The 12,953-nt window shown below is 44.1% G+C and overlaps 1 protein-coding gene across 1 annotated transcript; it reads right to left on the bottom strand.

Moving 5' to 3' along the window:
• Nucleotides 1–682: 682 nt before the first annotated feature.
• On the bottom strand, nucleotides 683–1,672 carry MAS1 (MAS1 proto-oncogene, G protein-coupled receptor). Its single transcript, XM_054822199.1, has one exon. The coding sequence runs from the start codon at nucleotides 1,670–1,672 to the stop codon at nucleotides 683–685; it is 990 nt and encodes a 329-aa protein (XP_054678174.1).
• Nucleotides 1,673–12,953: the final 11,281 nt, after the last annotated feature.

Raw genomic sequence — 12,953 nt, 5'->3', positions numbered from 1 at the left:
TCCAAGGACCCAGAGAAATGTTGATGTCACTGGAAATTACACAACAGGCGCTTTGAACAGAGGCTCTGAAGTAGCCCCTTAACCACAGAGGAGCTTGACCATTTAGCATGTTCTTAAATGTCTTGCTAGACCAAAGCTACACTGTATGTTTGTGGGTACGTATGGGGACTTACTTTCATACGTGGATTTCTTCCTCTGTTTCCCCTGGGGAGCAGCTCTTTTGTGCACTTAAACAAGCTGGAAACAGTTGAAACTAAATCCCAGTATGTAACATAAATCCTGCGTTTAGTGGGTTTGACTTTTAAAAATGCAAATACACACAGGCCCTGATGACTTCAATAGCATTTATGGGTGCTCAGTGCTTGTTTAAATGTCACACTATTTATAACATATATTTGTGTCCTTTTTTTATATTCTCTGTTGGCCTGTCTCTTTTCCACTGTGGTATCTTTGACTGACATAGTCACATCAGGATGTAGCATGTGTTTGAATAATTAAGAAAATACAAATAAAAGTTATCTTTATTCTAGTCCATATTTTTCCATTGCTCAACCACCAAAGATAACAGTACCATTTCACCACTTCTTTTTACATTCTATGGAAGAAAAATACTTTTAGTTTTGCAGTGGTTTATTAAACTTCCAAGTCCAATTATTTGCCCCTAGAGTTTCCCCCCTCAACTTTAGAAAATTGTTTCAGCTATATCCAAACTCATGCCAACTTCCTGGCTTCTCGGCCGCAACCCATCAGCGAGTGCTCTGCTAAGAACCACTTTGAGGCTCTCCTTGAACCTCTTCTTCTTGCTGCTTCCTACGAAGAAGTAAACAAGGGGGTTGATGCTACTGTTAACGGTGGAGAGAACAACGGTGACGTGGTTCTGCTGGCTGAGCAAAGACGACCAGTGGTGGTAATTCAGAAGATACAACAGCCTCATAGGCATGGCAAAGATGAGGAAGACAATGACGGTGGCAACAATGATGATGTAGAGCTTTGACGAATGAGGTCTCAGGGAGTTACGATGAATCCTGATAACCAAGATCAGGCTGGAGAGAATCATTAGAGGAATGAAAATCATGAAAGTCAGGATCCACGTGAAGATGAGCAGTGCTTGGCAATGGTTGCCATCGTCAAATTGTTCCTTCGTTGAGTCATCTTTGCATGTTAAGTATTCGGCTACTGTCATCAGAAAAGACAGAGTCCACAGAATTGCACACACAATTGCCGATTGGTGCTGTGACCGGTGGCATCGGTACCAGATGGGGTAAACAATAGACAGACACCTCTCAATACTGATGGCTGTCAGGAGATAGAGACCAGTATTATAGCCAAGAAGGAAGACAATAGATAGTGTGGTGGTTATATAATAGTAAAAACCATATGCAAATCCAAAACCAGCAATGTACTCAATTGACAGAATAAATGTACAAAGCAGTAAGGAGATGTCAGCAATGGACAGGTGTGTGATGTACGCAGTGAATGGGTTTCTTTTGATCTGGAAGCAGAGGCACCAGAGGACAATTCCATTTTCACAAAAACCCAGGAAGGAGATGATCATAATTACCCAAAGTGGGGTCAATATCTCCCAGACCCTTTCCTGTGTAGAAATGTTTCTGTGCATTGAGATGTTCTCTGTGCCTTCGCTGGGATGAAACGTTACGTTTGACTCATCCATTGGGAAAGGTCAAGTTTGGATAGCACAGCTCTTCCTTCTGCAAATATGTATAAAAATATACTGTGAGCATTGTGTGCTCCTCCCCTCCCCTTTTTCTTTCTGTTTTGTGGACCCTCATGTTTTGGTCATATCTGAAAACCTTAGCAAAAGGAAAACCAGCTTTCATATACGGATGCTAGCTGAAACCCAGTTGGAACTACTCTTGGCAATATTAAAGATTGCTAAGCCCATCATGCTAGCAGAAATCCTGAGCTTTCTTCTCTATGGGGTTCAGCGTATGAATGCTAAACCACAGCTAAAGAGATACTCTCAAAGAGCTCTTGGACAAGCAACGTCTTCATCACTTTGCAAAGTTTCATGACACGGTGGTCACAGATAGCATTGGTCATTCTTGTTAGAGCCCGTGATTGTTCCCAGACAGGTCTATTCAGCTCCCGTTGAAGCTAATGACATTAATTTTAAGTTAAACATATGTATTTCAAGTTAATTTTGCTCACAAGTTTTTTTGTTTTAAAAAAAAAAAATGATACCAACATCTCTTTACCAGGAAGGGCTTTAATATATAGTTACTCAGCATTGTATTCCCTCCGAGTACAGAGGTGGAGGGAAAGCAAAATGCCACCGTTTTGAGATAGTCAGTTTTGACCAGCTTAAAATGTCATTTATCATAGCATAACATAATTTAACCATGTTTACACACTCCGAACACTGAGCACAACTGCAATATCCTGTAAACATTACAAGTCCAACCCATCGCAAGGAGAAGTAGTTGTTAAGGTTCCCTGTCATTGTTACAATGGTTAAAACTGTTGTTTTGCCGAGTTATGGAACAAGTTCTCCTTTTGTATGTTTTCTTTTATCTTATAACAGAGAATTAGCACCATTGGCTTCAGCTGATTTTCAGATGAATATTTCATGCCCCCTTCCCTGTTAACTTCCCGGCTGCCCCCGCGGTGATACAGAGTCCCATTCAGGACCCTTGCTGATTTACTGATGTTAACAGAGACGAGCTCTTGGCAGTAAGCTTGCCCAGCTGACTTGGTTCATCCTTATAAGCAGCTTTGTTCATTAACGTGCCATAATGGGAATGTACCCATATCCTCAAGCAGTTAAGAACATCAAATGCAAAGTAAATAAGTTTTACTGGGGCTAACTTTTGCCATGATTATTTAAACAGAGCCATTCCCCCAGTCATAAATTTTCTCTTATGAGCTCTGGGTTTCCTGGGTTCAAACCAGTTTCTTAAGACACAATAAATATCACAGTCTAAAAAAGAGTATTCGGTAAGCAACCCGGGAAGCCCCAAGGCTTGCTGCATTTAAACCCGCACAAAAATGTTAATGGTGATCCCACCTGGATGTTGACCATGCCACCGTCTGAGACCGAGTCGGTCGGAGGGAACAAAGAACATAGCTGGAAATGTGGTAGAGAAGTGAGGGTGAATGCAACAAGTAAATGCAGTGACCAGAATGAGCGGCAAGCCTCCCAAAAGCGGTGTTCTGCAAAAACTGCAGAGGGAAGGTGCTCAAACACTGTGCTACTGGAAGCTTCACAGGAGAAATGGAGAGGAGAAGCTATCTACTTCAAGTGTTAAAACAAATAGGAAAGGAAAAAAAGAGCAGTATGAAAAGACTCAAGAAAGTTTTTCATTCGTATCTCTATATAAATGGGGTATTTCTGTCTGAAGAGTAAAATGAAGAGGAAAAATTTCTCAACTTACTTCAGTCATTCCCACGTGAGAGCATTCAGAGATGAGAACGGAAAGAGTCCTCTCCTTCCAGATACATCCATGGTCTGTTCAGATTTCCCTGAAGCTGTTGAAGAACTTCCTTGAAGAAGCTGAAGGTTACCTTCTGCAATCATTTGCCTCTGGTAAGGAGGGGGAGCAAACAGTGACTCTGACCATGACTCCCTCAAAAAGAAGTGTGCAGTTCTCCCATTGCTCCAGATGTCTGAGGCATGCCAAGCAAAGGGCCCCAGGCTCATCCTCTGAGGCTGTGCTTCAAATGGCATCACTCAGCAACTGGCAAGTCATCTAGCTGAAAGCCTGGGAGTTAACTCTTGTGGGAACTGAATGGCAGTATATGGAAAGTTGTCCTGAGCTGCTACAATACCAAGAGACATAGTTTAAACAAACAAATACGAAGTGAGTAGGAAATCTATTTGGGGATGATAAGATCTGAAGAAGGAAAAATCTCAAATTTAGAACTGTGCCACGAAATGCCATCTAAAATAATGCAAGTTCATTTGTAAATTTGTATTATATTTTTTAATATGAGAAAACAACAAAGCAAGAAAGAGAGGGAGAATGAAAAAGAAGAGAGGAAGAGAGGAAGGAAGGAAGGAAGGAAGGAAGGAAGGAAGGAAGGAAAACTAATTTACAGAACGAAGAAAATAGAAAGAAAGAAACCACAGAGCAAAGAAAATAGCCACATCATTGAGTTAGTCTCATACATCCATTCCTCTCGGTAAAAACTGTATCTTGAGTTTATTCTACCAAAAACCCCCAGCCGTGCAAAGTGAAAATCCGTTCTTGAGATTTAAACAGTCTCTCCTGAAAAGTTCAAACAGGCCTAGGAGCAGATAAACTCTTTGAAAAATCCCCTGAGGATGTCCCCTGCTTTTGCCCCAAGAATTAGGTTGTTTTTATATTCAGATATTAGCAGAACGAACATTCTTAGCCAAAAAAGGAGAGAGTTTGCTTGGTCTTCTCCTTTAGATGTTTCACTAAAACTACCAAATCCCCAAATGGGAGAAACTACTAACTAATGTGAGAAATAAATGACCCCAAAGGGAGGGTCAGAATAAAGTTAGGAAAGAAACAGAGTGAAATAAAAACAACTTCTAATTGCTTTTGTTGGCTTAAGCTGTAATCCACCTTATGTTCAACAACTAAGGGACTAAAAATTCCAAGCTACCTTTGAAAAAGAAAGAAACCTGTTCCTTTCCCGTAAAATGAAATATGCGTATGAGTAATGAGAAAGGTCGTTGTAGGAACACGTTAACATATCAAAATCAACCATGTACCTGGGTTCATAGCCCACTCAGTCTGCTGTGCAAACACAGTCCAAAATCAGGGATGCCCCGGCCCCCATGTCTCCACGAGGCGGGTGGTTTGTGACACCTCTCACACGCACCCAGCACCTCCTTCGTGACTGGTCCCTGGGGCACGATCAGCCATCACCTGCACGGCCAGGGCAGCTGTGTGAAACCTGGTCTTAAGGGAAACGGATCTCCAACACAGCTTATCCTTGGTGACTTCAGGAGTAACCGGACGGTTGAGTAGCACAGGGGGACCCCGCGCCTCCTGACTATTGGAGTGTTTATATCAGATGCTGCCAAGAGATGGAGTGGCTATTTCTGAATCAGTTTAACTATTCAGATATCGAACAAGGGGACTACAATAACAAAGCATGGAACCCCAACAGATCTTGGGACTAGAAATTGGTATCAGCAATAGAAACATGATGGACAATATAGATACTCTGTTAATTTCAATCTAAACTGAATATACAGCAAGATGTGACATGAATGATAATTTATCCTAAAAAATATACTAACCTCGTGGGACAGAGCAGCCTTGCAGTGGATGTAAATTGAACATACTAACACTTTCAAATATCCTGTATGCACGAAGCTAGTAGTGTTACCTTTTTATCATTTTGCTTTGAGCCTCTGAATAATTTCACGTTCTTATATCTCAAGTTGCTGGAAGCAGAAGGCAACTTGAAAAGAACTTGCAATTCATTCATTAAACAAAAGTCAATATCTAGGATTTATAAACCAAAGTAGAGGGGGTTATGTGGTTGATACAGGTGCCAGTATATAAAAGAGCTTCTGTGTACCTGGGAGTCAGCTCTCCTGGTTGCACACTTACGTGAGCCATGACAAACCCCTTTGGTGCTTTGGCAGCACTTCCAGGCAGTGCAATTTTTCCTGATGGTCATTCAGTCATTACCGCTTTCCAGCTGAAAATCATTCCATAATTATTCAGCTCAACCAAACGTTAGGAGTTGGGCTTAGGTTTCAGAGGAGTGTGGACTGAAGAGGCGGGCTCAAACAACTAACAGAGGGGCACACTGAAAAACAGAGGGGTTGTAAGATGACCAAAGCCCAAACAGAGGGCTCTGGGGTGCCATGGAGAGCAAACAGAGGACTCTGGGGACAAATGGACAGGTCCTAAGTGTTGTAAGATCCATTAAGGCTCACAGATACTAGGAGAGCCAGAATGACTTATGGTTATTCCTCAATAGGTGATATTAGAATATCATTAAAGTGGGAGTTAGGCTTAGGCTAGACCTTAGGGTTAAGGTTACCCTAACCCAAAACCCACCACAGAACTTGTTAGACATCTTTTATCCTACTCATATCAGCCATCATGCTAGCGTGTGCCCAGTTCCCTGAAGGGTGGTATAGGTGTTTTATAGGCAACAGGCATGAGGGGTGGATTTATTGTTGGCTTCTGCAAAGCGAGGTGAAAGTATGTGTCAACAGCTAGTTTTGAAGTCAGCAGGGATCATCTGTTCGTAGTTAGAAGGTTATGGTAGGAGTTAAGATTGAAGAAAACAGAAGATAAAGACTAAGAAGACTAAGTCCAGAATCCAGGGTTAGGATGAAGACTCCTTGGTGGCTGCTCAGTTGTTATAAGGTCAGTTGTAAAATCCCATTAGTGGCAATCATAGGATTTTTTTTATGAGAACGGTATAGAATAGCAGGCTCCAAAAGCAAGGATTACTGCTTAATCCTGAAATCCTACTGAGAGATTTTGACAACTGAAGTTGTAGGGGTGAATTAATTGTATTTTTTTTCTGGGTGGTTAAGGCCTGCCGCATGTTATTTATGAAAGTGGATTTAGGGCCTGAAAACTAGGTGTACTCTGAGAACCTGTGAAGAACCTTATCTGAGGTAAGAATAAGGTGGCTACTGAGAGATGGGCAGTTTATAGTTAATGTTGGGACCATGCAGGCCCCTCAAATAGTTAGGTAAAGCTATTTTCAGATTACTTTCCTATTCTTTGTCAGAGATGGTTTTGGATGATTTATGCATTTTAGGTTCTGCTCTGAAATGGCTGATGAGAAAAGGGTGGTCACTAGTGGATAGAAAGCTAAGGGTAGATGGGCTCAAAAATGGTGTGCAGGGCTTTGGAAATCTCTGGAAGCAAAGTGAGGTGTCTGGCCCGCCTTGCCCAGAGCGGTGGCAGGTCAGAGGAACTGTTGACATGTAACTTCATGGACTGACTGTCACGTGAGCACGGGAGGATTTGGAGATGTTCCTGCTCCTGACTTGAGCCGCACCTTCTTTTTTCCCACCTGCGCATCTCCGGGTGGCATGCCAGGGCTGGGCGCCGGCGGGCGACGCCACGCAGCAGGAGGAGCAGAGCTCTGGCTCCGCAGCGCCAGGGAGAGGGTGGTGTGTGGGTGTGCGTGTGTGTGTGTGTGCTGCCGGGGAGAGGGGTGTGTGTGTGTGTGTGTGTGCGCTGCCGGGGGTGGGGGGATGTGTGTGTGTGCTGCCAGGGAGGGGGTGTGTGTTTGTGCTGCCGGGTGCGTGTGTGTGTGCGCGCTGCCAGGGAGGGGGGATGTGCGTGCTGCCCGGGCACGTTTCTGCCAGGGGGGAGGACAACTCCATGCTGGCTCCACTTGTGCAGCCCCACAACGAGGGGGCAAATCGGCCAGTTTGGGTACAGGAGCTGTACGGATGCATTCATACGATACCAGGTGGCCGCGTTTACCCGCCTGGGTGCAGCACACGTGTGTTCTGGGTCTGAGCTCGTACCTCTGTGTCTTGTCACGGTGCTGGTGAGGAAGCAGCCGGAGGGCAATTGCAGGGAGTTTCCCAAATCAGAGAGGGGTGGGGAGCAGAGGGAGAGTACCAGGCAGCGAGGAGCTCTTAGTGATGCTGTGAGCTTGGGACAAACTAATATAAAAGAACAAGGTTTCGCATTGCCCATCTCGCTGTGTTTTTTGGGGGAAAGGAAAAAACATAAAATTTTAAAAGTTATAAAAAATGAATGGAAAAGGTATTCTTGGGCAAGGAAAAGAATACATACCTTTACTAAAACTCACAAGTGTTCATCTCTCAAAGAAACTCAATAATGTATTTCTGTATCTGTTGGTTTAGAGTAAGTGTCCTTTGCAAGCAGAAATGTGTTCCCACTCTCTGGCTGCCTCCCACCAAGTCATGGAGAGGGGGAACCTGGGCCTTAACGAAGTACAGAGCAGCTGTCTTCTTTCTTCACAAACTAGCCTCTCTTCTTTCTTCACAAACTAGCCTCACTTCTTTCTGTACTCTGATCCGCTCTTGGTTTCGCTTCATCTGTCTGACTTAGCAGTCAGTCCCCTGCAAAGCCTCACCAACATTTTCCCTATCCCTTTTCCCCCTCTCCATGAGAAATCGCCGTGAGTCCTTCACAAAACCTTGCTTATTCAGACAGCTCCTATTTTCAGCCACGCTAGATGTGAGGAGGTCTCCTCTATCCTTGGGTTTCAGAGGCTCTTCAGCTATCAATAGACCTACCTTTAGTCCTATCGTGCATAGCAGGTGGCAGCTCTCACCTTGGGGACAGGGGGGGTCTGTCCCCAGCGGAAATCTGCCCTTGCTAAAATCATTCTGCGTCTTATTTCCCTCTTGGGCCAGTCACCGATGGCACAAACGCTAGCACCAAACCCAGCATCGTCACGCATCAGAAGAGAAAAGACACTACACCTGCCTGCTGGCAGCCCCACCAGCTACCAAGCGTTAGGGCCACCACTGCTATGTAGTGTAAGACAATACAGGAAACAGTATTTTCATCCTACATTGTCATTTTATATGTGTAAGACAATACAGGAAATCATTGGGGAGAGAATAGGATAAGAATGGAAGCAGTAACTTGGCGTATGCGATTAACTAGTACAGGCAGTTCAGACCATTTTAGCTTTAGTTGTGCAAAGCAGAAATATCAGAGATGCATGGCAGAGATGAGTCAGAGCTTTCCATGATAAAAGGTTGGAAGAAAAAATTGGAATGCCAAGTAGCCAGTAAACTTAGCTTTTACTTTGTTTAGGTTGAGATAAGATGGTGTGGTTATTTCCAGTTACAAACTAAGACATTTTGTATTACTGATAATGAAAGCAGGGTCTGGTACCATAGTGCTCTATCCTTCAACCTGTGTTCTTTCTGGGGGTTCCAGTCAACAGATGTCAAGGTGTTTCTTGAAACAGAGTTGCTGATCAGACTAAGTTAGGTGAAGTGCCTGCCCTAGTAAGAAAGACTGCCCTGAAATAATCTTTACTTCTGATTGTACTAATCTGCCTATCTTCTTTCTTTTACACCTTTCTAAAATTTTTATTCTGTATCACATATTCATAATTTACATGCATTTCTAACCTATCACAGAAGCTAGCCATTATTCCTTATTCGCGCTCTGCACCACAGGAATAGGTGGTTAAATAAAATCCTTGATGCTTGTTACTGTGAAACCTTAGTCTCTTTGGCTGGGTTCACTGAACACTTGTGATTTTTTGGCTGAAGTTTGGTGGTCCACCTATCTCCCTGCACTCTGCTCCTACATGCAAGAGAAATAGCTGCGGTGCTGAGGATCCCTTGTATTGGAAAACTATTGAAAAGGATGATAGCAGCTGTATGGAGGCACCCATACTTCAAAAAATCAAGGTAGATGACATAGGAATTGTTAACAGCCTTTTCTGAACCCTCTTTGAATTCAGCCAGGATAGGTCTGTGACCTTTACTAGTCATCTAATGGCATGCTTGCAAATGTAACTATTGTCTATGGATGTACTTAGATAATAAGCAGTAAACAACAAGAGCTTGGTAATGACATGACTCAAAGAGCTGTTTATTGCTATATGATGCTGGGATTTAATAAAGGAATTTCCATCTGAACTGTGAAAGGGGTCTAAAAGTCCATGGATTAATTCAGTATTTTAAAATCAAAATGTCATTGTGGATCTGCAGGGAAACTGTGCCCAGTCTTCTCATGTCTCATTTCTCCTTCACTGGCTTGAACCTCCCACAGTGCACCATGGAACAGGGCTTTGTAATGCAACCCTCTTTTCTCTTGCTGTCTGACTGAGAGCCTGGCTGACAGAGATGAACCAGAGCACAGTGCATCTCAACATAATTTCAGAAAGGAAATACTTCTACTTTAGGATTTTTCCCAAATGTTGAATTTTTAAAATGAAGAATCTCAAGTAGCCAAACATTTTCCTTTGAGTAAAGTTTTTCTACTATTTTTAAACCACTTCTAATACTAGTCTCTTTTTAAAGACAAAATGTAGACTCAGAGATAATTTGTATTTTTCAAGGTGATCCAGCTTGATCCACACAAGTGCAAAACAAGCTCATGCCGTAGGTGTACTGCATAAAGCCTGAAGGTCACTGAATGAAAACACTGAACTGTCTCTTCTATCAAGCGAATATAACTGGAGTGGATCTAGAATCCTAAAATATAATACAAAGCCATTATATTTTCTGCAAAAGGATATTTTTAAAGCGTAGCAAGAGTACAAACCAATGAATCTGAGGGTAGAAATCATGAGGCCTGTGTTTACTCTGTCTCAGACTCCCTCATCCTCATCAAAATTCCTCCTCTGCAAAATGGGAGTAACAAGGGAGCGCTGGGAGGATAACTTCAAATCTGTGAGATGCTCAGCTAGCATAGTAATATAAATACAAAAAATACAATGAATTCACCTACTACTACAACCTCACTAACACAATAAGAACAATGTCGATTCTATTACAGTAAAAACAAGTGGTCTTGGCTTTTTTTTATTTTCCACCTTTTTCCAACTTTCTCCGTTCTAACTGTGACAGAAATGGGACAAGATGCTTAGCAGCGGTAAGTCATCACAAAACCATGGAAATCAGCGTCAGTAAACCAGGTAACAGTTCAGCCCCTGCACATGAACGAAGGCCGCTCTTGTGGACTCCACATTCAGGATTTCTAGCTCCCACACTGATGGGGTGGTACATCTTGCCAAAGCTTCAGCATGAACATCTGTATTGGCCGTGTCATCAGTTTGCTTCCAGAAACACTATTAACTTGTCCTCTTCTATTCATAGGTTGGTCTGGTAACAGCATTTGCTCTGCAGAGTTGAGATAACACAAAATAAGTTAGGTAGTAAACAACAACCAACTGAATTGCAGCTGGAGATAAAGAAACTGAAGTTCTGCATTTTTCAGCAACTCCACTGCATCAAAACGTCAGGTTCCCTCTTCCTCTGTGGTGGAGAGGTTAAAGCCACCACCGCATTCTCCCTCCCTTTAACAGGGACTTCCAGCAACTAAAATGTGTTCAGACTCACTTGAAGTCTTAGTCTTTTGTTAATAAAAAATAGTTTCCTCAGAATTTAAATGCTCCAGGGACTATTTCTGCCTCTATTTCCTGCTGAACACATTTCCTAGAACTGGTTTTTCTTCCTTGTCATACTTTCCCTGTATCTTTTGATGTCAAGGACACACGATTTTTCTTGCCCTGTGAGCAACACACTAGCACTTCTGTGTGGCTCCTGGCCATGCAATTCATGCTGCTGGCCACAGTGGAGCCAGCTGCAGGAAGGGCTTCAAGGCACGTCCCAGCTGGGCAGTCGTGTCTGCTTGTGTGTCCGCGGTGGGATAGAGTGAGCTGGCTGCGCAGAGGAGACCCAGGATAGCACAAAAATGTTCAGGTTACCACCAGCCCCCTAGCCAACACAGTCCCAGCTGGGATATAGCCCTGGCAAGGAAGCACTTAACTACTCACAAGGTTAAAAAATACAGAATCATGGACTGGTTTGGGTTGGAAGGGACCTTAAAGATCATCTAGTTCCAACCCCCCTGCCATGGGCAGGGACATCCTCCACCAGACCAGGTTACCCAAAGCCTCATCCAACCTGGCCTTGAACACTGCCAGGGATGGGGCATCCACAACCTCTCTGGGCAACTTGTTCCAGTGTCTCACCACTCTCACAGTGAAGAATTTCTTCCTAACAGCTAATCTAAACCTACCCCCCTTCAGCTTAAAACCATTACCCCCTGTCCTATCACTCCATGCCCTTGCAAACAGTCCCTCTCCAGCTTTCCTGTAGACCCCCTTCAGGTACTGGAAGGCTGCTGTGAGGTCTCCCTGGAGCCTTCTTTTCTCCAGGCTGAACAACCCCAACTCTCTCAGCCTGTCCTCATAGGAGAGGTGCTCCAGCCCTCTGATCATCTTTGTGGCCCTCCTCTGGACTTTCTCCAACAGCTCCATGTCCTTCTGATGTTGGGGGCTCCTCAGAGCTGGATGCAATACTGCAGGTGGGGTCTCACAAGAGCAGAGTAGAGGGGCTGAATCACCTCCCTTGACCTGCTGGTCACACTCCTTTTGATGCAGCCCAGGATATGGTTTGCTCTCTGGGCTGCAAGCGTGCATTGCCGGGTCATGTTGAGCTTCTCATCAGCCAATACCCCCAAGTCCTTCTCCTCAGGGCTGCTCTCAATCCATTCTCCACCCAGCCTTTAGTTGTGCTTGGGATTGCCCCAACCCACGTACAGGACCTTGCATTTTGCCTTGTTGAACTTCATGCGGTTCGCATGGGCCCACCTCTGAAGCGTGTCAAGGTCCCTCTGGATGGCATCCCTTCCCTCCAGCGTGTTGACTGCACCACACAGCTTGGTGTTGTCAGCAAACTTGCTGAGGGTGCACTCGATCCCACTGTCCATGTCGCTGACAAAGGTATTGAACAGTGCCGGTCCCAATACCGACCCCTGAGGAACACCACTTGTCACTGTTCTCCACTTGGACATTGAGCTGTTGACCACAATTCTCTGAGTGCAACCACCGAGCCAATTCCTTATCCACCGAGTCATCCATCTATCAAATCCATGTGTCTTCAATTTGGAGACAAGGATGTTGTGTGGGACTGTGTCAAATGTTTTGCACAAGTCCAGGTAGATGACATCAGTTGCTCTTCCTTTATCCACCAACACTGTAACCCCATTGTAGAAGGCCACTAAATTTGTCAAGCACGATTTGCCCTTAGTGAAGCCGTGTTGCCTGTCACCAATCACCTCCTTATTTTCCACGTGCTTGAGCATAGTTTCCAGGAGGATCAGCTCCATGATCTTGCTGGGAACAGAGGAGAAACTGACTGGCCTGTGGATCCCCACATCTTCCTTTTCTTTTCTTTTTAAAAGCAGGGGTTATGTTTCCCCTTTTCCAGTCAGTGTGAACTTCACTGGACCGCCATGACTTCTCAAATAGGACAGATGGCGGCTTAGCAATTTCATCTACCAGTTCCCTCAGGACCCACAGATACATCT

The sequence above is a fragment of the Grus americana genome, chromosome 3 (genome assembly GCF_028858705.1).
Source record: "Grus americana isolate bGruAme1 chromosome 3, bGruAme1.mat, whole genome shotgun sequence".
Classification (NCBI taxonomy): Eukaryota; Metazoa; Chordata; class Aves; order Gruiformes; family Gruidae; genus Grus; species Grus americana.
This window is presented reverse-complemented; position numbering and strand designations above follow the sequence as displayed.